This window comes from Acipenser ruthenus, chromosome 8 (genome assembly GCF_902713425.1).
Source record: "Acipenser ruthenus chromosome 8, fAciRut3.2 maternal haplotype, whole genome shotgun sequence".
Classification (NCBI taxonomy): domain Eukaryota; kingdom Metazoa; phylum Chordata; class Actinopteri; order Acipenseriformes; family Acipenseridae; genus Acipenser; species Acipenser ruthenus.
The window spans coordinates 8,588,383-8,614,683 of record NC_081196.1 but is presented as its reverse complement, the minus strand read 5'-3'; the positions used below and the strand labels follow the sequence as shown (position 1 = coordinate 8,614,683).

General features: G+C 36.7%; 1 protein-coding gene across 1 annotated transcript; it reads left to right on the top strand.

Annotated features, from left to right (window-relative positions):
- Nucleotides 1–15,825: 15,825 nt before the first annotated feature.
- On the top strand, nucleotides 15,826–25,109 carry LOC117405116 (thread biopolymer filament subunit alpha). Its single transcript, XM_059028384.1, has 10 exons — nucleotides 15,826–16,500; nucleotides 17,194–17,405; nucleotides 18,610–18,670; nucleotides 19,115–19,210; nucleotides 20,032–20,208; nucleotides 20,673–20,798; nucleotides 21,197–21,310; nucleotides 22,089–22,195; nucleotides 22,667–23,010; nucleotides 24,788–25,109. Exons 1-10 carry the CDS (start codon nucleotides 15,889–15,891, stop codon nucleotides 24,799–24,801), a joined length of 1,863 nt encoding a protein of 620 aa, XP_058884367.1. The 5' UTR covers nucleotides 15,826–15,888; the 3' UTR covers nucleotides 24,802–25,109.
- Nucleotides 25,110–26,301: the final 1,192 nt, after the last annotated feature.

The following is a 26,301-nucleotide window of genomic DNA, read 5'->3' as shown; positions in this document are numbered from 1 at the left end:
ATGTTGCCTCTTGTCCAGGTCGGCATTTTAAATGAGAACTTGTTCTTAATGTCTTTACCTGGTTAAATAAAGGTTTGAATTGAATTGAACTGAAAGCTACCCATGTGGAAAGTCAAGCAACACCTGCCAGGGACTGTCATGTGAAATCTTGTATTCGGCCTTGCTTCCTCTATCCAGCAATGCTGACCAATATGACTAGTTCTGCAAATGACGTAATTTGAGAAGCCCAAGTTGGCTTCATGTAATAGAAAGCAAAAACTCAGCGATATCTTTAACATTTAAATCATATAATACAGTATACAGTAGGGCTTTAGCATGGTGCTGTGAACTCTTGCTAATCTGAAGAGGTTAGGGCCAGACTCAGTAGAGACTGGTGATTTGTGTGTAGTACTGATCTTAAAAATGCGTTTTCTAGTTATTTTTTTTTAGCCTGACTTCTCATTAATAATTAGTAATAATAACCCTTCGAATGATTGAAATAATATAGAAGGAGTTGTAAATGTTTTCTGCCGATGTTAGGCTTCTGCAGCTGCTGCTGGAATGCATTCCATTATGGTAACATGGTTTGTGTTGTTGGTCAATTTGACTTGTACGGGAAACACACATCTTTTATGTCTCCTGTCTTGAGCTTCTTGTTTCCTCCTAAAATGTATATCCTGGTGTTCTCAACAATCTAGACAGGTCTTTATTCATGGTGTGAGGGAGTCAGTAGAGCACTAAGTCACTGATTGCTGTAGTAACACAGTGCCACCTATTGACAATATTTTAGCGGGCTGCTGCAATCTATAATATAGATTGCATAACTTTCAGACCATGCTCTGGACGTCGGATTTACAGCATACTAAAGAATATGTTAGGAGAGGATTAACAAACCCATACTGTCTCTCCCCTGGTGAGGTAGGTGCTAAAAATAAACCAGTTCTGAAATAATTCATAGATTATCCCTAAAGCTATTAAATTAAAATGACTCTTACCGTTATGCTAACATGAGCTCCTTTAATTCTTAAATAAAGGGGCCCCTGTATTTAATAGAGGAAGTGTTATGTCAAATTGCAAAGCCTATTTCCCAAACGATCCTCATTTTCCACTAAATTTAATTGAAACCTTACAAAAATCTGTGTAGGCCCAGACCAGCCCTGCTCGAAGCCACTTTGTCAGTGATTCATTCCACTAGCAGATGGTGTAAGAATTAAAAATGATTAAAAATGATTAAAAATGATTAAAAATGATTAAAAATGATTAAGGCATTTCTGCCCTAAGAAGTCTTTTATTTCCATTTGTGCAGGATATTGAAATCGGATTCCGCACTATTGTCTGCTGTACACAATGAATCCAGGGCTGTTGACGAAAGACAGTGGTTTTTTTTCCTTTTCTTTATAGAGTTTTCATTTATAATTTTTGAGAAAAAAATAGCAGCAATTTAATTTTTTTGTCAACACCATTGCCATATTGTTTTTTTTTATTTTCCATGCTAATTTAAAAACAAAATCTTCATATGCCCCATTTCCAAAACTTTAACTCTTTTTTCAAAATCGCCAGACCTTTTTTCTTTAGACTTTTCAGAAACACTCTTTATATAATGCACAAGTTAAAGCTTTTTTAAATAGGAACATACAATGTATTTCTATATGATGTATTGTAGATGGTATATTTAAGAACTAGGTGTGAGTTAGAACATGTGCACAGTTTTGTAGGATCTGCAGTTTAGAGAAAAGGGTAGCCTATTGGAGACAGGGTAGTGAAATGCATTTTCTGTCAGGCCAAAACAGCAGTAATAAAGTTCAGAATAATGATTGCATGAACCAGTTGTGTCATTTATTGAAAGCTTACAGAAGAGGACATATTGATTTTACTAAGAACTCAATGAGATGAACATGTATTTTATAAGCATCCAGGAGAGAAACAACTATAAAAGTCATAAAACCTTGTGTGAATTATTAGGTTTTTTGAGCAAGGAGACAGTAAAATAGCATTAAAGCTATAAATAAAAGATACTGTATATTTGCTGGACCAATTATTTGGATGTACTACCTCTCTTGAAGTTGTTTTGATCTGACTGTGATTGCAATGTGCTATTGCACTGTTCTGCCTTCTGACTTCTGCTGAGTCACAAGTACAGCATGATGCTGCTCGCTCATTCACGTCATGTTCTTTTAAAAGAGCAGATGTTTTACAGACACAAATGAGTTGCTGCATGCAGTTATGTGTAAATGGTCTGAAGACTAATCGAGTTGTTATACAGGTAGCATCCACCTCCATTCACCTGTTTCAAGCCATGATGTCCTGATTCTGATGCTATAATAGAAGTGATAGCAGACGCTCATTTGGCAGGCCCTGCCATATTGTGGGTCATTCTGGAAAACAGCCGTTTCCACCTCCGGCTTCCCTGAGGCAGTAATCGTGGAGGAATGATCCATTTAAACAACCTGTAGAAATCAAGTATAATCAGTGCTGCTCTGGCTATGCTGGTGGTCCGACATCCTTATGAAGTACCACATTATGTTCCTTGGTTTATTTTTTTCAACTCAGGTATTTTCTTCATACATGATCTCTTCCAAGGACCAAGGCTGTCCTTTGCTTATTAAATATTGTATGGCTTTATTACTGTTATATTTTCTAATGAATATTTATCATTTTAATGTGCATGCAGTACATTCATCTATTGAAACAATAACAAAAAAAAGTTCCTCTATAGAATACTGAATATTCTATCTACAATTCGGGAAAGATTCAAGGATACATTTAAAAGGGTTGTGTGTTACATTTCCTGCTCTGTTTTTTACTACAGTATCAATCTGTATTTGTCCATCAATAAAAATGAAGCTCTCCTCCGCCCCTGTAGTCTGATGGTCCAGAAGGATCAATCTGCCTTACAAACAGAACACAGCACAATGGAATAGCTCAGGGCTCTGTCACATGCAGTACAGAGCTCAAAGCTTTGCTGCATGCTATTGATCTGAAATCCTACATTCCATACAGTAATTATGCCACTAATATCCTTTAAAGAAGTACCAGTGTGACAATGATAACTGCTTGCCAAAATTCCAATATACTTTAGCAGTCTCTCTAGCGGAAGCTGCAGCAAATAGCCTTGGTAACTGAGACTAAACTCTTACTGTACACCACCAACTTAACACAAGCAGCATCAACTTGTCAGAAAGCTTTGTCTGCTTTTTTTTTTTGATCTGAAGACATTTATTTTTCTTACTTATTTATTTATTTATTTTCTAGAAAAGGAATGTACTCATTTAATATAGGTAACACCCAGAATCACCCAGTTCAAAGTCTGTATGATGTCTATTTGAAAACACATCCTCATGTAATGAAAAAAAAACACAGAAAATATATCTTTAAAACAATATATTTTAGCTCAAAGAGCCAGCAAAATATATAAAATGTACCCATACTCTACAGTATCAAATATCTGGATCTGCCATCCACAAGAAACACCAAACAAGAAAGGAAATGTTGTATATAGATATTAGAAATGCAGAGATAATACAATGCATTCTTTGTAATGCCTCACTCAGAGAATACATTGTGTTAAAGGCTTGTCAGTACCTTTGAGTAGATGTGATGTGTGATAGTGATACGTGTCCTCTGTTTGATGCTGCTGAGATGACTAGGTGTTATTAAAAGTACAACTTTAAAGCTGCAAAACAGTTTCTTCCCTGGTGTCTGTTCAGTGTGTTAGCCTCAGTCCGTTTGACTCATTCCCATGCAGAGAAGGATACAAATAGATGCATCTTTATTAATTAGGCTCCAGGCACCAGCTTTCTCATCAGACAAACTCTCAATGTCATTAGAGCCAGAACACACACTCACAAAGGCCTCTTGACAAAGCTAGTCAAAGAAACTTAGAAGAACATAAACTTCAGAGCCAATGAACTGGCAGTTATCCAGCTTAATTACCATAAAATGGTGAATGTCACTGAAAGCAAACTCAGTTTTGTCAATAATTTACAGCTGGAATAATTAATGCAGCAAGCTTCCCTAACTGAGCTTTAAACTTTGCTAAATACCATAGCACAGCTAACTGATAAAAAACTTTTTCAATTTTGTTCAGTTTTTCATTAAGTACATGGAAAACCACAAAGCGGTATGTCATTCAATATGTTAACGTAACATTATTCAGCAGGTTTCATTCGACTTTATGAAGCAAATTTAAATCTACAGGGTGATGCAAAACATTTGGCCTTAGCTGTATTCTCAAGGTAGATTAATAAAACAGTAATTACTGAATAGTTACAATAAGGTTTATTAATTGGGGACCAAACCATTTCTGAAGATGAAAACAAAACAAAACAAAAAATATGTATAGATCTCAGGATGTGACCTAACAAGTAACAGGCTCTGCGTACCTTCAGATACAGCATACACAGCTGCACTATGACCTTTCTCACACCATCTTAAAAAAACGTCCAGTCTTAAAAAAAGAATGGGTAGTTCAGTCTCCATGTACAGCTATGGACAAAAGTTTTGCATCATCCTATAGAATTAACTAATTTTGCTTCATAAAGTCTAATGAAACATGCCGAATCACATTAACATATTGAATTACAAACCGCTTTGTAGTTTTCCATATACTTAAAGAAAAACGGACAAAAATTGAAAAATGTGACATTTCAAAATCTAACATGAAATACTGTTCTACTATTATGGCTTCTGGTACACTTTTGCAATGTCATTTTTGTAGTTTCTTTGGTTACATAATGTTAAATAAACTGCTTAAATTATATTCATTAGAATTTTTTTTTTTTACAATTATATCTCAATCCTAAAATTCTAGGTGATGCAAAACTTCTGGCCATAGCTGTACATCCCAAGATACTTAAGCCAATGTGGGAATGTGTTCATGTCTTTGTAACTGTCTTCAAACCCATGTTTCAATCCTTATTGTCTTCTTTCAAAGAACAATTACCATTGGTTTATATAATCTACTTTATATATATATATTTTTCTAATTTGTGCCTAGCAAATAGCATGAGTGACAGACACACACACAAAGAAGTTACTTGTGAATTCAACTAAAACGTCGTAAGATAACACAGTATTTCCCACTGTATTTTGTTGTATCATGTTTAAAACAATTATACAATAATAAGGATTTTAACCAGTCGTGTAGCATTTAGAAACAGCTCTGTGTTGCTTTTCAGCACTGGACAGTTCCCCAGGCTCATCTCATTGAGTCACTGAGTTCAACACAGCTTGGTTCCTTCAGACCAGCCAGAAACAGTGGCTGCAATACAGAACTCTCACGCACATATTGATTAATCTGAGCTTCATTACCGTGTCTCACATTAAGCTTGCGGATCCACCCCAAAAAAATATGTGTACATTGTAACGAGTATCCTGTATTTTTAAATCATGGTCAAAAGACAAAAAAAATCTTGTAAGTGATGTACATTTGTGAAACTCCGTTATGTTTAAAATTAAATTTGTAGTCAGTGATTAAGGTAAAATGAATTCAAAAGCAGATACAGGTACAAAGATGTTAGCGGGACAAATGTACCTTTTGAAAATATATACTAAAGACATACAGAGATGACAAACAAATCCCAATGATTGCCCTGGTTAAAATGCATGTTTATTACCGTGGCTACATTACTGAAGTATTACATCATGTATAAATAGTATTCACGCAGGAAGATATGATCAACGTGCAATTCGAAATTACCCACCAACTGCCCAGGATGATTTTGGCGTAGCGGGAGCAGTAAGATATGTAAGGTGAACACCAAAAGGGTGTTTTTTTTAAGGTTACGTGTAAAAAAGTGAATAAATGTATATGTCAACACCAGTTATTATTACAACTGAGAAAATCGGTCAAGAGAGCATAAAGAAATCGGTGCAATCAGATAGTGTCCTGGTTTATCCATATCACTTTCTTGTGTTGAATATTGTCTTATGTCGCTATTTTTCAGAATTTTAAAATATACATTTCTGACCGCCCCCCCCCCCCCTCCCCGAACACACAAAATATACCAAGCAATGCTGTTTGTATCCCTGTCTTCTTTTGAGATCTGTGTCTCATCTGCCAAGCTTATTTACAGGAATGACATCTGCTAGCAATTTATAAAGGTTTATAAAGGTTAATATTCATACATGTTTTCATACATACTTTGTGTCGTTTTTAGGAATTTGTGACTAAACGGGTACTGCAGTTCTTTTTCGACTTTTAAATGCTGTTATTAATGTGGTGTAATCCGATGTTCCCACTAAATGTTTCGCTTTCGGATGGCGAGATTGTGTCGTCTCTATTTCAATCAATAGCGATGCTGCAGTTATGTAAAGGCTTTTAAATGCCTTTGTGTTTGCTGCTGTCTCGCGTAAAATTGCCTTAGATAGCTTAGGGACCCAGAAAGCGTTTCAAAATGCACACCACAATGAAAACCGTGAAATGTTTTGTAAAACGATTTTTATGTATGCGTTCAGATGAGCTATAGGCGTGTTTGAGCTCTGGATATCAGTTGGAGCTGAACTGCCAGTTAGAGCAGTTATCTGATAAGACGGACGTGGTATGAAAATATCTATGAATGGAGGCGCCGGGCAAGGTGACGCATTTGGGTTTTCTAATATTTTACGTCATTGCGATCATTACTGATTGGCTGGGTTCTCTGAGCTCTCCGAACTGCTTTTTTTCAGAACTGTGCTATTTCAGCTGCTCGATGTCACTGTAACTGCGGGAACTTGAGATATCCACAAGGTAAGATGTATCAAATATTTATGTATTATTATTATTATTATTATTATTATTATTATTATTATTATTATTATTATTATCAGTAGTAGTAGTATTGTGCTAAATAAACATCTAATATATACAACTTTCTTAAGTGACAATGAATTTGACAAGGTTACACATTTTTCCAGTAATGGTCTTAAGCATAGCTTCTTAAAACACCCTCCTGACAACTCCCTTATACGAAATGAAGTAATATGATATTCTGTATTTAATGAAACGAACTAAACGTCTCCCACTGTTTAACTCCTCGTTTGTAACAGTAATTGAGGCTTGAGCCGAGTGAGAAATGATTTGGATGCACCATCCTTGTAAAATCCAGACCTTTAAGTTAAAAGTCAAATGAAGGTGACATCATTGCTTCTGATCTATGGACACCGTTTAAATCTCATTAATTATGAAATCCAGCATACTAAAACTGTCTGTGCAGGAATTTAACACGTTGCCAAATAAAACTGGCATTGAGATATTCTAATTCGTGCAGTTGTTTGGATCTTTCACTTGTATGACTTGCATTTCAAAATTTGCCTCCCCAAAAAGAAAACGTAAACCCTGCATTTGCACAAGATATTATGTGTAGTGGAAGACATCGTTCTTGATTTCCGATTGATGTTGTTTTCTGTCTGCATTATTGACACCTGCGGAATGTTAATCACCGATTCTCTATTGGATCAATTTCCAGGTGTTTCCTATGGGATCATCAAGACATTTCATTCAAGTGGAACTATCATAATACCGACTGCTATAATAAGAAAGATCGAGGAGACCGAGAGGAAGAGGGAGAGAGACAACTGGATCTGCAGTTATTACCGAACACTAAAACCTACCTACAAAACCTACTAAATGAGTGCCAGGACACCCAAGGATGTCACGCTTTCCATACCCTCTTGTGTGTTATACAGGACCGCTAACCAGAGCAATGGCACGTGCGTCACAGAAGTGGATCATTTGTTTCAGACATTTTCCTCAACTATAGTACTGATCGTGCTTGTCGCCGTTATAATTGGTGTAATATTTGTCTCCCTCACTACTTTTCACTTTCACAAGAGGAAGATGAAGAAACGGAAAATACAAAGGGCTCAAGAGGAATACGAGCGGGATAACTGCAGCCCTAAACCAACAAAGGGAAACTCAACAGATAAACCAGTGATGGTGGTAAGATCCGGGCATAAGTATATGGTGCACCGGCCACCCTGCGGCGTCCAAAAAGGCACACAAAGTAATTCACCTCACACCGACTCCAGCACAGTCCCTATAACAGGAGGCGGATCTACAACAAGCACACCAGAGTCACACACAGAAAAGGCAACGGATCAATTATTAGAAACAGTGGTTTTGTCCTGATGGAATTAGGTCACGACACAATGTATGAAGAAACAATGATAGAATAGTCGGAATAAAAAAAAAAATACAGCATGTCTTATCACAATTCCTTTTTCCATCTCGAAGGATTTACTGTATTACACGAAAGACACACTCCGCAACTGAACAGTTACTGGAAGCTCCATCATAATGTACTATATATATATATATATATATATATATATATATATATATATATATATATATATATATATATATATATATAATATATATATATATATATATATATATATATATATATATATATATAATATAATCTGAAATATTTATATAGAGACTTACATATCATGACATTAAAGTAAAGCAAGATATCCAAACGTGTTAATCATGTGGATGACTAAACATATACCGAAATTGAATTGAAAAGACAAACCGTATATATGTAAAGTTATTCTTTGTACATAGGAAGGTGGACTAAGCATGAATGTAAGGGTTATATCTTGCAGTCCCAGTGTAAGTGGAGATCAGAATTCCTGAAAGTACAATACAAACGTACTGGATTCTAGGAGCTGTCCACACGCCGGGGTGCTGAATGGAAGTTACAGAGGCAGACAATCGACAGTCTTTTGCATTGGAACTATAATAGGATTGTCTACTTGCTGCAAGATGTGGATGACTGAAAAAACGTATTGCAATTTAAGCTTCTATTTAATTAAGTTGAAATAGATAGTCTATATAAATATCATCATCACTTATACATACGGGACATTACTGGTTGAAATATGGTCTGTTGGTTTTGTACTTATAATTAAAATAGCTTTACAGTAGTAGTATAATTTGTGCGTATTCTCATTTATATTTATTAAACTTATTAATTCACTTATTTGAACATATCTCTTTGCCGGTAAGTGTATTAAATAAGCTGAAATACAAAAATGTCCCTTTTGTATAAAACAGTTATTTATAATTCCATCGCCATACCCTTAATCATGTAATACAAATATTTAAAAACTACCTAGTAAAATTTCGTTATTTCATTGTTAATTCATCAAATATATTACAAACTTAAAAACTAATTTACAGTAGATATTTAGAGTAGGGCTAAGTATACCTTGTTTTACAGAATGTACTCCCTTAACGACGTTGCAAAATAAAGATACTAATATATATTTACACATTGTTTAAGTGCTCTTTGTTAGACCCTATTTATCATGAACACATGGGCATTCTAAAGGGACATGAAAAAAGCGATTCTAGAACTAAACTGGACACTGAGACACAAAATAACAGGTAGTGTACCATGCATATTGCAGTACTAATGTATTTAAACACTGAAGTATGGTTCAACACTTTATGTTCTCATCTTTCATTTATTGTTATTATTAATAGTAGTAGTAGTATTACACATTACACACAATAAAATGAGTTGCAATGCCATTTTTTATTGATAGTTCGTTGTTAAGGCATCTTTATTGAGTAGGTATGTCTGCTTTAAATGTGATAATCACATAGTCAGGTGTCTATGTATGCAATATGTATTGAAATGCAATGGGATTTTGTAAACGTGCCATCCATGAGTCAAGTTCCAGTTCCATTGTGAATGCAAACTATCCAATTGACTTTACACAATCCCCTTCCTGTAAAAGTGACTCTCATGTGTATAAAAAAAAGTTAACCGATCTATGCACTAATTTCATCCAATGCATATCATTTTAAGTATACAAGTATAACAGAAACAAGGTATGTAAACAATACGTCAGTGTAAACAGCTAAACTGCATTTCCTAAGCCAAAATAAGACCACACCAAAAAAACGCATTATTTTATGACATGCTAAAATGCTGAATTTCTTTCACCACCACACATCAGTTATTCAGAGCTTATTACCTGAATGGGATTTTAGCACATTGGGATTTTAAGTGCTGTCTCATTGGTTTCTGGTCTTACTTGTCTTAATTGCGCTGTAAGATATTTGTAAATTTATGACGTTAAAAAAACAAGGGCATTTATTATACCGTATGTTAATAGTTTTAACAAGGGCCTCCGCATTGGGGAATTTGCCATGACCATCATTTTATGCATCTGTTTCTATGTGTTCTTGGTTTGCTATGCAACAACGCATGATTCTAAAGGCATGGTTTTAGGCAGAGGCACCATGCAGAAACAAATATATCTGTTTCCATGGATACAACTTTTGCAAGCGACTCGTGACAGCATGTTGCCGAGGAACGCTGTAAAAAATCTTTCCCTTAGAACCGTATTATTCTTAATCAATTAATTAGTCGTAGCTGACTCTGACAGTATCGTAGTTTCATCTTAAGCCATCTGTTAAAGTGCTTTCATTGTTTTGCTTAAAAAGCCTACATGTTTGAGGTTTTTAAGTTAACCAATGTAGACAACGGTTCAATATGTTCAGTTATTATTAAATAAGAGGGCTATTGTATTTTCAACATTATTATTTGTTTATTTAGCAGACGCCTTTATCCAAGGCAACTTACAGAGACTAGGGTGTGTGAACTATGCGTCAGCTACAGAGTCACTTACAATTACGTCTCACCCGAAAGACGGAGCACAAGGAGGGTAAGTGACTTGCTCAGGGTCACACAATGAGTCAGTGGCTGAGGTGGGATTTGAACCAGAGACCACCTGGTTACAAGCCCGACTACACAGCCTCCTGTGGTCCAGTGTCCAGTCTTTGTCATGACTGCATTGTAGCCATCCAAGATAAATAAATACTACTAAGAATAGCCCTCTGTCGTAGGAAAATGATCATACTGTACAAAAAGATTGAATCTAGCTGCAATAAGAGTAAAGCCCTTTCTGTCGTGTGATTTATTTTTTTATTTTTTTAAATATATCTCAAGGGAGTTTTTAGCCGTTTGCACTGACAGGACACATCCATATATCCCGGATTGTAATATTCTCAATAAACTGTGCTACCAAGTTTCATCACAACTGGATAATCAGTTCACTAGGTTTGTGTGTGTGCGTGCGTGCGCACAGACACACAGGTGTCTCCACTTTATCCCCGTCACAATTTACAAGTACATTCATTTAGTTATATTCCTATAGAGGTGGATAGCATAACCTTTTAACAGAAGTGCATGCAGGCTGACTTTCTGTTCCTGGGGGTTATGTGAATGAATACAGCAGTTGCTTCTACATTTAATGGATGGATCTGTTACATCGGCATTTTTTTTCTGCAAGTACAACAAAATAATAATAATAATAATAATAATAATAATAATAATAATAATAATAATAATAATAATAATAATAAAACACCACATTTTATCAAACAGATTTCACAACACAATCAATGCAGAGCATAGCAAACAACAGCTGCCCCAAAAAAATAGCATTTTGATAAGGTACTAGCCCAGTGGATTTAAACCCTGGTTTACCTGTGGTTTTTCATTTTTTCTTTTTCAATTTTGTATTGCAGTTTGATGATGCAGATATACACTATTTAAAGTGTCAGAGGCTGTCTGTTATTGCTGTTCAACGTTCACTGGAAAACCATGTGTATTTAAAACAAATATTTAGTTCCTGGTTGAAACAAAAGCTTGGTCCACTGGGGTACTTGTGGACAGCCATGTGTAAAGCCATTGCTACATATTATTGGGGGTCTTACCACATCACAAAAACAAAACACCACACAATGCTTTCAATGTGTGATTTGAAAATAATGACAATAAAGTAGAGTTTGGGAGAAGTATAACTCATTCAGGGTACATAGTCCAGCCTTTCACATTACAAGCACATCTACTGAGTCACGGAATAGGCATGGGTGTGTAGAGAAAAGTAGGTAGGTGTGACGGACAAATGACAATCTGGATACAAATCTGTTTTCTCTGTCATTCACTTTCATTGGGATTCCAAATCCTGTTTGAATAAACAAACATCACAGAGGGTCCCATTCACAGCACAGCATCACCAGCCTGATTCGGAATTCATAAAACAAATCTCGAACTAGAGGATGCATCAGATTTACTTGGAGACCGTTTCCCTCGCTGGTATTTAAACCTTGACTTATCCACTTGTAAGCCTGTTATCTTCTTCCACACTGGATGCCTCCTAACTCTACAGACCAGTTGTAGCAAGCGGAGTGTTTTATATAATGTTGCAGAATCCCTAGAATAATGAAGTTCTTATAATGCTGTAGTCTCTTTCTTACTGAAAATCTTCCACAATATAAAAATCATAAGTGCTGCACTGTAAAGAGTAACTGTTTAAATTTAGACTGAACTAGGAAAGGGAAGTAGGAAACATGTGAAGCTGGTAATAATAATAATAATAATAATAATAATAATAATAATAATAATAATAATAATAATAATAATAATAATAAATACCCTCAGTATTCTGGGTCAAAACATGTTACTGGCTACAAAGCATGTCAGGTAATGGGTAACAGCTGGTTGGTTAATGACAGAGTTATCATATATTTTGTTATTTAGTACTTTTAAAAAGCTGCTATAAAGCTAATGAACCCATCATTAAAATGCAATCATAGTGTTAGATATATATGTTGTATTCTGCCAAATTGGTAATCGTTCTTCTTTTATTAATACAAACGACACAAGAGTCTACTCCAGAAGCTAGCTTTTACTTGCAGGCAAACAGGTAGATGAATGAATTTTCAGATGAAGTCAGATGGAACATTGGCTTATCGAACGCCTGTTTTCCATTTTGTGATTCCCTCCTCATTTAAACTATCCATCCGAAACGGGATGGACTGTTTTCTTCCTTTTCTTTTATGAGTGTTGATTCTGTCATCAGAATCTCTTCCGATGTGATGGAGGATACAGGTATAATGAGCTCAGAGTAATCTCCTGTGGGCTGCAGCACATGAATGTTATTGGCAGACCCAGGTTTAGCAGCTCCTCTCCTGTGAGTTTTAAATGGAACAGCCACAATCTAGAAACGGATCCGTACACAGATTTGTATCTTATAATTGCATCCTTTTCTCTGGAACAGCGAGAAATCCACCTCTCTTTAGATTGGTTATTTCATACAGTAGCTGTGGTCCATTTTCAATTCATCTGATCATGTTGGATTTCTTTCTAAGCATACCCTGATCGCTATTTATATACTTTTACATGTAACTAAGAGGACGTTTGTTTCAATAAATTGAATTTGTTTACTTATCACTGAATACATTTTCACCTACAAGTTTTCCAGAATGGTCGTTTAGTTTGAATAATGAGTTAAAAAATAAGTTAACCTGTTTAAAAACGAATAAACTATTTATAAAACTTTAAAAGTGCCTTTAACCCCATTTCAATGATATGATGGATCTGGCGCTGATAATCCCAAAGCAGTTATTAGTTTATAAATAGCGTGCTACTGTATCTATTAGATAACCAACAACAGAGAATGAACAACATTTGTTAACATGTTGGTAAGCTAGTTGTTATTAGTTAATAAGTAAATAAAAAGTGCCGGTTAACAATTCATTTTGATTTTGTACACATCATATGTTTTGGAAGACAAACATACCAAGAAGAAGCCTGCAAATGACAAATAGATCATTTAAAGAACGGTCTTATAGAACCATTTAAAAATTGGTCGCATTCTCAAAATTGACAAACGAGAATTCATATTCTGTAAAGTCTTCAGTTCATCTGGAATGGGTTTACTGTTCCTGAACTATATGTGACTGGATCAGTGTCATTCTAGAACGTGCTGGATTCACCATATCAGATTCTCCATCAGGTTTTGGAAACAGATGCACATTACAGGCTCTAAAAGCTACTGTAAAACCTTTACACAGCTGGATGAGCAATTCTGATACTGAAGGCATTCTGTGTTGTGTCTACACCATTCCACAGCTGAGGTGTGGAGGAAACTACTAATATGCCAAATGGCTGCAGTTTAATGAAATTGTGAAAGATTAGGAAGACAAAATACCATTTGCTTACTTGACTTTCTAGCATTAATTTTCGCTGTTTCAGCATTTTCTGCTCCATTTGTATTGAGCTTTTGAAAATTCACACTTTCTACAGTATATTAGAAAGGTGTTTTTTTTTTACTGTGTATGTGCTTATTCTAAGAAACGTAACAAAATAAACTGCTATGCGTTGCCTTTATGGAAGTAGTGTCCATAACTTATGCAGCTGACCCAGAACTGCATATTTTGATACTATGTAGTTGTTAGAAAATAATAAATAATGCATCTAGTGACTCAGTCAACGGCACACAAGAGCTTTTAATAAACTCAGCTGCTGTATGAGAAAACACTCACTCACACAGTGGACAAAGAACATCGTTTCATTCAGGATACAAATACTGTAGTGGGTGAAATGAAAATATAACAAACCATCGGGCCTAATCAATTGATCTAAACAGTGGAGGATCTTATTACCACCCCATTCAAATGAATACAAAAACAAATCACTGAAGCTTTACATTATGTCATGTTGTAACAGAATGAAATCCACTATATGACCTCACTTGCACTGTTAGAGTCATTGTTGTCATTGAAGACTCACGTCATTCGATGGTCCCAGTGGTGACAGTATTTAGAACCAACACTTTTTAGATTGATTCGATATGCCCCTATATGTCTTTTATTAGTGGCTCTTCAGAAATCATGTCATGTCTTGATTATAGTACAACATGGTCTTTATAAACATCATTGAAGAAAATGTATTGGTATATGTCCATTAAATCATACTGAGTGCGTTCAAAAGAAGCCACTCCTAACTTACTGTACAGAACTTGTTTTCAGTGATCCTTTACAGTATGTCTTATCGTTACAGTCTTTATGGATACATGACAGTCCTGCCAGATGCTTCTGTCAAATTAAGGAACCAAGCAGATTAAATATGCAGCTGCCAGAAAATAATATGAAAAAAAAAAGTGAACAGCTTGGCAGCATTCCACATAACCACTGGCAATACTGTATTATACTCCACCGGCTCCCTAATACCATGCTGACAATAGAAGGCTTTTTTATTTACTGTCCCAGTCTGATTATCTGAAGTTAGAAGCACAAGTTGAACCAAAGAGCTTCAGTTTCGAGCCATCAAATACACAGGCCAAACCTTTCATAGCTTATTTTTTCCACTGTATGATATTGTAATAACTGGACCACACAAGTTTACTAGAATTACATTTCCTCCCCGAGAACAGGATACTACGTTACTGATGGGATTGTGGGTGACAGTATTGTACTGGGCTATCAAAATACTGCCAAAATAATTAGTGCCTCGTGACATCTCAAATGAATAGTTCCTGTTGGATATAATATATTTTTAAATTATGTGTCAATCCTAAAATTCTAGGTGTATATATATACTGTATATATATATATATATATACACACACAAGTATTGGGGCAGTTAATACTCATTGAAGGACCCATATACATATACAAAAGTATTATTTTCAGAAACAAAGAGTACAGGAAAGATCATCATCATAATAATATGATATATGGTTTTTAGTGAAGATTGCATTAAAAAACATATTTTTCAGATCAGAAAAGTAATTTACAAATTCAATAAGTCATGTCAGTGTCTTTCACCTAAAGAGCTTAAACCGGGTGTGTAAGCTCAGCTTTTAAAAGAATTTTCATCCATGAATGCCTCTGAGCTCTAAATCATTCTCAACATATTTCTGATGAGCTGCAGCTTTATATGCCTTTAGGATAGACGCTGACTTTCCTTACAGTTTTGACACTGACACTTCATCAGCAAATAGGAGGCCTGGCTTTGGCGTCCCCTAGCCCTAGCAGCTGTATAAATTGAGCTTGACGAGCTGTGGTTCCTTGCCTACCTGGATGACACAAGTCATAGATCTAACCCGTACTTAGCCAAGATGACAGAGATAAGCACTAAGATTAGTGGGTCAGCAGTGAGGTATGGTGCCTCGTATGGAGGGAACAAGGTGTTTGGAAGCAGGAGTGGTGGAGCGTTTGGGGTCTCAAGAGCACTCGGGGCTGGAGTGGGTTCAGGGTCTGGATTTGGTGTCAGAGTGGGTCTTGGAGGTGGTTATGGAGGTGGTTCAGGTGTAGGGCTTGGAGGTGGTTATGGAGGAGGTTCAGGTGTAGGGCTTGGAGGTGGTTATGGAGGTGGACTAGAGAGTGGTCTCGGCCTAGGTTTGGGCGGTGCAGGTTATGGGCTGGGTATAGGTTTGGGGGCAGGAGGGTTAGGTTTGGGAGCTGCAGGGGGAGTGAGTGGTAGAATAGCAAGCTTGAGGGCTGCAGCTGCCCCACTGAGGGCTCGATTCGGGGGGCGTAGTTTTAAGATCGGAGGTTATGGCTTCAGCCCTTCCTTCTTTGGTACCACAAGAACGGTAGAGGCAGGAATTTTGGAAATGCCTTCTATTGATCCCTCTTTGCCCTCTGTGGATGCTGTCCAAGTTACCCGCCTGAAGGAGAAAGAAGAACTGCAGTCCTTGAACAATAAATTTGCATCCTTCATAGATAAGGTATGTACAAAAGAATGTAACAAAAAATAAAAATCTTGTTTGATGCAAACTTTGTTGTTCTAGCTATTTAATGATTGAAATTCAATAAAACACAGTTTTAAATTTGTAATACAAATAAATAGGACTGAATTATATTATTCATTTCTTAGCAGACACCCTTATCCAGGCCGACTTACAATTGTTACAAGATATCACATTATTTTTACATACAATTACCCATTTATACAATTGGGTTTTTACTGGAGCAATCTAGGTAAAGTACCTTACTCAAGAGTACAGCAATGGTGTCCCCCACCTGGGATTGAACCCATGACTCTCCGGTCAAGAGTCCAGAGCCCTAACAACTACTCCACACTGCTGCCCTATTAGGGAACTTCTCTTTGGTGGGTGTAAAGAAGTACCAAATAAAAAGACAAGCAACATATTTACAGTATGGTCCAGAAGTTTCATTTCTACAGCCTTATGATCTTGTGATTCAGGTTATACTGTAGTTCAGTGCACACTGCCAGGATTCTGATTATCCATACTAACAATTAGCAGGTAATTAAATAACAGAAGAAATTATTTTTACAAACACTCCAGATTGTAATTAATTTGTATATATATCTTCTTTTTTTTAATTGCGGGGTGTGGCATGCTTACCCCAAATACACCTTTCTTTGATCCTCGCTGATACAAGCTCGCCTATTACAGGTCCGAAACCTGGAACAACAGAACGCTATCCTGAGGGCTCAGATCTCCATGTTCACAAACCCAGACCAGGCTGGACCAGGCAACACCACAGTGATCATGACCTCAGCAATCGGTGCCTACAAAGCACAGGTCGATAGCTTGACTGCCACCAAAGAGGCAATGATTGCAGAAATTACCCATTTTAATGGAGTTATTGAGGAGATCCAGACTAAGTAAGATACTACCTTTTTAAAACATATGTTCCATATATATATATATATATATATATATATATATATATATATATATATATATATATATATATATATATATATATATATATATATATATATATAGTGCTCTCTAAACATGTTGCACACATCATCAACCCCCTGTTACTTTGATCACTGTTGCAAATTGGACTGCCATCTGCAGCTAGAAATGCTTGGAACCATCTGTAGAGTTTTTAATATTCTGCAAAGATCCCATATTGGGACCATTCATGCTCCATAGAATGCCAGTAACCTTTATGAGTGGCGTTGCCATGAGATGCCAGACAGTCTTATAGTACATTAGTATAGACCTTCATGTATTGTGGATGTCTGTTTAAGAATGCAGTGCACCGTCTTGTAGAGGGTGACTGTGTGCTTGATGCCCTACTATCTTGTAGAGTGATTTTGACTGCAACATACAATGATCAGGAAATTGCCAATACCAGCTGTCTATCGATTCATGGGGCTTAAGAACTGAAGACTAGCAGGATCTGTATGTGCCTCTTTTGGCTTGCTCACTCACTGGATCTGAATCCTAATAGGGCTCTACTTGATTGCTGTTTCCAGGACAATCCATGAAACTGTCCAGCTATGATATATGATTTGTATCTCAGGGGTGGATGTCAGAGGGATGTCAGAAAATAATAATTTAGCATTTAATCAATAGGGGTTGCTTCTAATAGATCCAAACTGAACATGCCTACAATTATTTTCAGATATCAAGTGCAGGAAAGATTTAGTAAAATTGTCAATTATAAAATGAATAATATGATGATATGGTTTTGTTGGTTGAGAGCACTGTGTTCAAAAAACACATGCATTCATATCCCTTCACTCTTCAGTTACTCTCATGAGGGGTTGTGACAAAATAAAATGAATGGAGCACACAATGATTAAATGCAAATCTAAACCACAGAGGACCAGGTTAATCATGGTAAAGAACAGTGGCTGTAATGACAGAAATATTACTAAGCATTACCAAATAAGACATATTTAACTGGGAATTTTAAAGCATGCATCCAAAACTGAAATAAAATGATGAACGAAAGAAGCTGTGATACTAATGTAACACTCATTTATGTAGTGCACTAATTGATTGGAACAGTTTTAAGACTCCCATTGCTTATGTCTTTTGTAATAGATGCTTTATGTGTTATTCCTAAAGGTATGAAGCAGAGACAGCAAGCACAAAGACACTGGAGCTGGAATGGACCACACTGAAAGAGGTGAAGTGGATTATTTTTATAATACACTTTTGTTCATTTAATTCTTCAGAACACTGGAAAATGTGTTTGTTAATTTTTTATGTAAATGTATCTAATTACTGTGCATTTACATAATAGTTACATAGTAAATACATGTGCACTTGTATCTGTTAGGTTTAGAGTTAGGGTTAGGATTAGGGTCAGGGTTATATCATGCAAAACATTTTTACGTAAAATAAGTACATTGTAACTATGGATAATAACATTGTAATTATGTGTAAGTACATATGTAAGTAATGACTATGCAATTACACAGTCATTAGAGACACTTAATGTAAAGTGTTACCAAACATTTAGAATTGCTTTAGAGCACTGACAATGTGACAGCATCAAACGCTAGAGAGTTTAACACTAAACTGAGTTCAACAGCTGCAAAGTTTTGAATATTTCAATATTTTCTTGCAGGAAGTGGACAACTTATACTTGACCATTTTTGAATTGCAAACCAGCATAACTAGTATTGAAGATCAGATCATCTTTTCCAAGCAGATTTATGAAGCTGTAAGTATAAATGTTACGGCCAAAGTATTCTTTAGTGCTTTATTATGTTAGAAGAAAGGACTGTCAAGAGTTTGCCAGAATACTCTAAATATAGCCTGCAGTCTCTTGTTCCTTTATAGGATTCCTGTATGTTTTGCTCCTGAGGGCTTTCTTGTACAGTCTTATTCTGTTTAGGTTCTATAAAGAATTATTCTTATACATGATTAAATTGGTTTTACTCCTGTCTGAAATGTTGCCTTTACTCTTCCATTCATTTCTAGACAAGCCCCTTTTGTTCGTATAACATTAAGTAATATTGTATTTTTTTGTTGTTGTTGTGAATTCCCAAATGGAGAAAAATGAATGCACCAGTAATTAATTAAAAGTCCATGTAAAAATAGAAGAAATGTCCTTGCTGTTTGAGCTGAATACAATATGCCCTTTTGAGATTTGCAGAATTGATGCAGTACGTATATACTATTAGACTATTAGTCATTTCATCAGTCATGGAAATTCAAATGATCTGAAAGTCTTTCAGCACTATCTTAAGCCTTGCTAAGCTAAAATCAATCCGATTCCCACAGCGAATGCTAATGAGGGTATCGGCTGTGCATGTTAAGGACTGTTTAAGTGGTGGTGTTATGAATTCCAGTGAATGTGTCCTAAAACCTAAAGTGTACTGATCCCCAGCCTAGACTTCACAATGAATGTTCTATTTGTGGAACCCATTCTACCCTCCAGTAAGTTTTGGGACAGGTGCAGAAGTGCATTCCTGCAACTTCTACTAAGTTATTTGGTTTGTGAACTGTTAAAAATGTGCTTCTATATTATCTGTATCTTAGAAAGTAAAGGAGGTGAGGAGCATCGTAAGCGGTGGGGTGAAAGCAGCTTTCTCCATTTCGGTTGACAACGCGGCCCAGGCTTTGGACCTGACCGCAGCATTGGGTGATGTGAAGTCCCACTACGAGGCCCTGGCCATGAGAAGCAAGCATGAGTCCTTATCCGCGGTCCAGACCAAGGTAAACTAAACTGGTTAGACTTGGTCTCCCCCCCCCCCCATTAAGTGCTGGAATGGAGTTATATCAGAAAATACCAGCAATTAAGCTCTTCTGGCAAATTCCCTGATGAGACCCCAGCTCATTAAATGCTTGCCTATGAGTGCTGATTTGTTCCACAGCTGTAAAAATAGTCTTAGCCATCGTTATTATGAAAAAGGACAACACTATGACCTACATCGACAGTACATACACCTTTATATATACAAATGTAAGTATGACATGTATGTACAGGCGCCTCCACTATGTATTCCCAGGGTTTATTACATACAGTTTGTAGAGGACAGAAAAATATCAGGAACCTTACAAATTTCTATTTCTGTTTATCTAAACACACTTCATGACTAAATGTCATAGACTGTCTGTCTGGACATTGTTAATGCTAGCTCTGAATAACTCCTTGTTTTTGTTTTTTGTACTGGTTCAAGATCTCCATGGTGTCAGGTGCTTCACAGCCCAATATCCAGGCCCTGACCTCAACAAAAGAGGAACTCAGACTTTATAAACTCCAGATTGATTCTGTCATCAGAGAGGTTGATCGACTAAAAGCACTGGTATGTATTTAAGAATAACACTTTAAAATGTGCTGCATCAAAGGATGTAGAACCCATTCCTGCCGAATGATCTGTTATTGAAGCCTTGTGTGGAAGAAGTAAAAATTGTATTTTGTCTTGGCAGTTACTGCCTTATAGAACTGAAGTAAAACTTCACTCTTAGGTATATGTATCTTTTTAGTGGCTATTACTGCTGCTATCATTAAAACCAGGGTGCATCCTCCTCGTAGCATTTTAAAATATGTTCCAGTTCGCATAAATAAAGGTTGTAATAATGATTTTACTATAAATGTATGAAAGTGTGGAATTCCCCATAAACGGATGATTACTCCATAGTATCCACTAGCAAATGGATAATATTGTGATACACTAATGGTATATTGTGATTTGCCTTCCAGAACATGCAGCTGGAATCCCAAGTAACAGAGTCTGAATCCAGTTCAAGCAACAATACAGAACAGTACCAGGAACAGGTTGTCACACTCAAATCTCAGCTGGACGACCTCAGAAAGGTACTGACTGCCTTCTCCAATTTTCTGAGCAGCTTGAGTCCTGCTTGTCTAATCATTCCTACCTGAAGAAGTGTTGTTTTAAGCTTCAGTATGAGGAGAGGTTAAAATAATGAAATCTTCTAGTAAAAGCACTGCCGCGTGGTGTGCAGGGTGAGTTACCGAAGGGAGAGTCGCATTAGCTCTGGTGCTCCTGTGGGTTACGGAGGCAAAACCTTAGGGACTGTTTCTCCTCATTGCACTACAATGAACCCTGCTGGCGAGGCGGACACCTGCAGGACTGGCATTTGTCTTCCAGAGGTCGGTAGCTCGCTGACATCCGCTCTTCAGTTCCTAGGTGTAAAAGAGGAAGCTGGCTCAGTCGTGGGATCGGAGGACACCCACTTCAGTTCTCCTGAGCTGTGTGGGGAATTTCTGCGGTGAGGGGGAAAATGATTAGACGCTTCAAATAGTGTAAAAATCAGGGGTAAAATAATTGGGCACCTAGAAAAAAGGGGGTTCAATTGCTTTTACAAAATCCGAAATTGTGTCGTCGTTACTTCACACTTAGCACGTAGAGTAGGATGAGAGGGCACAAATGACATCTGAGAAAACCAGTTATGATTGCAGTAGTAGTAACTAGAACTATTCAATTTGATCCCTTAACTGGTGCAAATGCTGCCTAATGGACAAGCCTGCATGGCTTGAACAGCCTCTTCTCGTGTCACAGCGTTCCTTGTGTTCATACGTATGCTCCTATGTCGGCACATTTGTAAATAATTTATTAACTTTTATCTTGTAGCAAATTGCCCATTATGGCCAAGAATACCAAGAACTGTTGGCAAGCAAGATGGCGTTGGACGTGGAGATCACTGCATACAGGAAGCTTTTGGACAGTGAGGAGACTAGGTACGCTTTATCAAACAAAATTCCTCCTTTTCAATAATGTTCTACCTTCACCACCACACCACATACAGTACATACAACACAACTCAGTTACAATGCCAAACTGCAAATTGCCAATAACACCAAAGAAAATAGAGCTCTTGTGTGCAGACATACTTGTTTTCCTTAAAATGACCCATTTGCTTTCTATAAGAATTCTGTTGTGCTCAGTCAAGTTTCTTCTTGTCTCTCATATTCCTTTCACAAATTGTCATTAAGTTTGGTCACTCAGTACTACGCTACAGTCTCTGTGCAGTGCAGGTAATGCTGCTCACTAGTAAGAATGGAGATTTTTTTTGATAAACTGGGCAGGGTGGTTATAAGATTTCCAAAGCTGTACGGTATTTGCTACCAGTTTTAGGACTTTACAAGATGGACATGAGTTGTGGATGCTGTATAAAGTTGTAACCCGGATACCTCTGTTTGTCATTGCAGGCTGAGCTCAGGAGGTGGGATCACCGTTCACATGTCCAAGAGTGTGGTAGGAGGAGGAGGAGGAGGAGGAGGAGGAGCTGGAGCTGGAGCTGGCCTTGCTCTGGGAGGTGGTGGAGGAGGCTATGGCTTTGGCGGAGGCTATGGTTTTGGAGGAGGCCTGGGTCTTGGAGGAGGCTTTGGCCTTGGAGGAGGTGGAGGTCTGGCCATTGGAGGGGGTTTGGGATCTGGGCTTGGCCTCAGCCTTGGTGGTGCTTCTCTTGGAATCAGCGGCGGTGGTGGTGGCGGCAGCAGCAGCAGCTACATGTATTCAGACCGTTTGTCATCCAGTCTTAATTCCAGTTCAGGTAAATACGAGCACTCTTAGCTGAAGGTAGTTGTTTTTTTCCCCAAATGCATATAGGTCATTCATCTTGCGTCAATATATCTGTATCAGTTCATCAGTTTAGAGCATATTTGTAAAGGGGCTGTTGTCTAGAATCATATTTCAATAAGATCCTTCTTTTTTATATTACAAACACAAAAAGAAAAAAACTTTGGCAGCAGTGCAATTACAAAAACTATTTGTAACACATTTGTGAGATTTATATTACAGTAAACTAACTTTTCTGACGTGCTCCATCTAACAACCAGTCACCTTTTTGACAGTCTGGGTGAATTTGAGAAAATGTGTCATGACCAAGTCTGTAGTGGTGGTTGTAATACTTTAAAAGAGTTCCACTGTGCTTTCTAGCAGTTACAGTAAGCTAAGATACCCACTTGTAGAGTAAAATCAAGGGCACACATAAACCATAACTGATGGAGTCAATGGTACTTAGCTGTTAATTTGATCAACCTGCATGTATACCCTGCTGGGATAATCCACAGCTGAATGTTATTGAACCAGACTATAGCACTGGGAAATCTCTTTAGTTTACATCAGGTACATGTATCCCAGGATCACACCAACAAATAGGCGGTTGATGAAATGCACTAATCAAATCCATAGGTGACTTATACAAACACAGTGCACGCTGATACAATCACTCCACAGCCCTCTGTAAAGACAGTAATGATCAGCACCCAAGCAAAAAGTTTCTTGCCGAAAGAGCGTTTACTGAAAAATTGAAAATAGTCGATTAAAAATGCAACAGCAGCTGTGCACCAACCATGAACTGTATCTTAAAGCAGGTTTTAAAAGCACTGCAGTCATTAAATGAATTTGTTTTTGCCTGCATTTGACATATTTTGGGCTTGAATTTTTGTGGTTTTATTTTGTGTTCATTTTGGGGGGGGGGGGGGGGGATTATCATTTTTTTATTATTAATTGGCAAAATTTTCGGTTATTAAAAATAAATACCACTCAATCACATACATTTTCAGTTTCTATAACACATTGAAGGTGCGTTTCACTAACACACATACAAGCAATAATTTACTGTGTTGCAGTGAGGATGTCCACAGGATTCCAGCAATGTAGAGCTGTGCATGCATTTTGAATCCGAGAATTGTGTGAAGTAACAGATTTCATTTTGCTCCCCTTTACCTCCCACAGTTCATGTTTTTTTTTCTGACCATCCCATCGTATGACTATAGCATACTGTAGTCATTAATCTCATCATACAATAAGTTATTTAATTTTTTTCCTAAGATTAAACATTCATCATGGTACTCTGATTAACGTTTGATATTTATGAATTAGTTGAAACATAACTGTACAGCAGTTTTATATTTACAATAACCTTTTCGGTTCATCGCTGAATAAAACCGTAATGCCATGTTGCTGCTTTGTTTGGGTTCGTGGTCGTTAAGCCCGTTCCTAAGCAAATTATGCATTGACACAAGTGACGTGTATTACGTAGTGCACAAAATGAATGATTGGTCCGTTGCAATGTCTTTGCACACTGGCCGCCTTCAGAAAGACGTTTTCTTTATGCAGAAGGAGAGAAGTGCATGACTGACAATATTTTAAATATGTTGCCAAAACCCATGTTTATCAGTTTAAAAAAAATAAAACCAAATCTTCTAAATAGGTCTTCGGGGGTGTTTTTTTTTTCGGTTATTATACACTAAAACCAAAAGCCCTATACATATTCAAATGTATTTGGCTTTAATAACCTCATTGATTTTTTTTTTCTGTTTCAGTTTCCTCCTACTAAAAAATGCCAGAGGAAAACATATTACAGACACCGACAACTTCAGGGATCTTCTGAGGCATCTTTCTTTACTTGCGACAATACCGATCCTCTGCATGAATGTCAAACAGGATAATGGATTCAATGGAAAAGGATCTTCCTTGGGGGCTTTCAGCCGCACAAGGTTGTTCATTGTGTGCCTGGTAACCTGTAGCCATTCCTCTTAATAATGGCAAGCTACTTTGATGCTGAATTCTCATACATTTTATGCATTTCAAGTAAAGTGGTTGTTCTACCTGCACTTGCTCCCCAAATAAAAAGCTAATCCATCAGTTGGTTTCAAGAATAACAGCTCATTAATGATAACGGATAGTGGCTGAACTCAGTGGATAAATCATCTTGCCTTAAAAATAGTCATCCTGTATTTTAAAGATCCGCATCACAATATTTAAGTTCAGTCTAGTGCATGAAGCAGAACAATGTGGAATTGGATTCTGATGTAAATCCACACAGTATGTTGGCCCTTACATGTGCAATGTACAATGGCTGCAGCCTTTGAGCTCTTTTTTCAAAATCTATCCCAGCAGGGGAAATTGGTGTTATGACTTATTTTGTTAATGGTCATCAGGATTTCTTTTTTCTAGTGAGAGGTATCCTGGATATTCCACTCCCTGAGACCACTGTGTGAACACAAACAATAAGAAAAGGTTACAGAGGACCACACTAAGACTTTTCACACTGCACATTGTAACACAAAATAAAACCAGAGCATTACAAACCAGATTATATAAAATAACCATTATTTGCATGCGTTATAAGCACACTAACATTAAAATTTTGTTTAAAAAAATAATATAAAACAAAATAAAATTGTGTATTAGTCATTATTACCACGATCTTATTTATTTTGTTAAATTAGGTTATATCATAAATAAGGCCTCTTAAAAAAATTTTAAAAAATAGCCTATTCAAAAAATGGATTTCGTAATTATGATTATTTGTAATCTGGATAAATGTAATCCTGCAGTGACATTTTTTGAAAAACCGGATCAAAATGATCCAGATAAAAGTAATCTTGATCACAAAACATAGGATTACAAAATCCGAATCACTTTGATCCAGATTAAAAGTTTTGAAAAACCGGCCCCAGGTGATGCTGCTGTAAAATGTTATAAAAGGAATCATCAGTGGCTTATCTCAGTGGGTGTAGGTTTATCAAATCAAGCACTTTGATTCTGATAGTTTTTAGTGGTCTCAAGCGAACCTGGAGGCAGCCAAACTAATTTAAATTAACATAGAATCAAGTAAAGCAGTGTGCAGTATTTGCTTGTTGTATGTTGTTGTTACTTTATTAACATATAAATATTTGTCTTCCAGTTTCCCATTTTAGATGCCCCTCAAGTTTCAATATACACTGCATACACAGTGCAGCTGCTTTTAAATCTATATACAGTGTATTATATTTAAATGAACACATAACAGCAAATTAATAAAAAAAAAAATACATTTACCCAGGAATAAATG

Excerpts from the sequence above, each read along its gene's own strand:
- LOC117405116 (XM_059028384.1), top strand. The coding sequence starts at position 15,889 with ATGACAGAGATAAGCACTAAGATTAGTGGGTCAGCAGTGAGGTATGGT. Across the intron at positions 16,501-17,193 it reads TTGCATCCTTCATAGATAAG|GTCCGAAACCTGGAACAACA; the intron begins GTATGTACAAAA and ends CGCCTATTACAG. Across the intron at positions 21,311-22,088 it reads AGCTGGACGACCTCAGAAAG|CAAATTGCCCATTATGGCCA; the intron begins GTACTGACTGCC and ends TTTATCTTGTAG.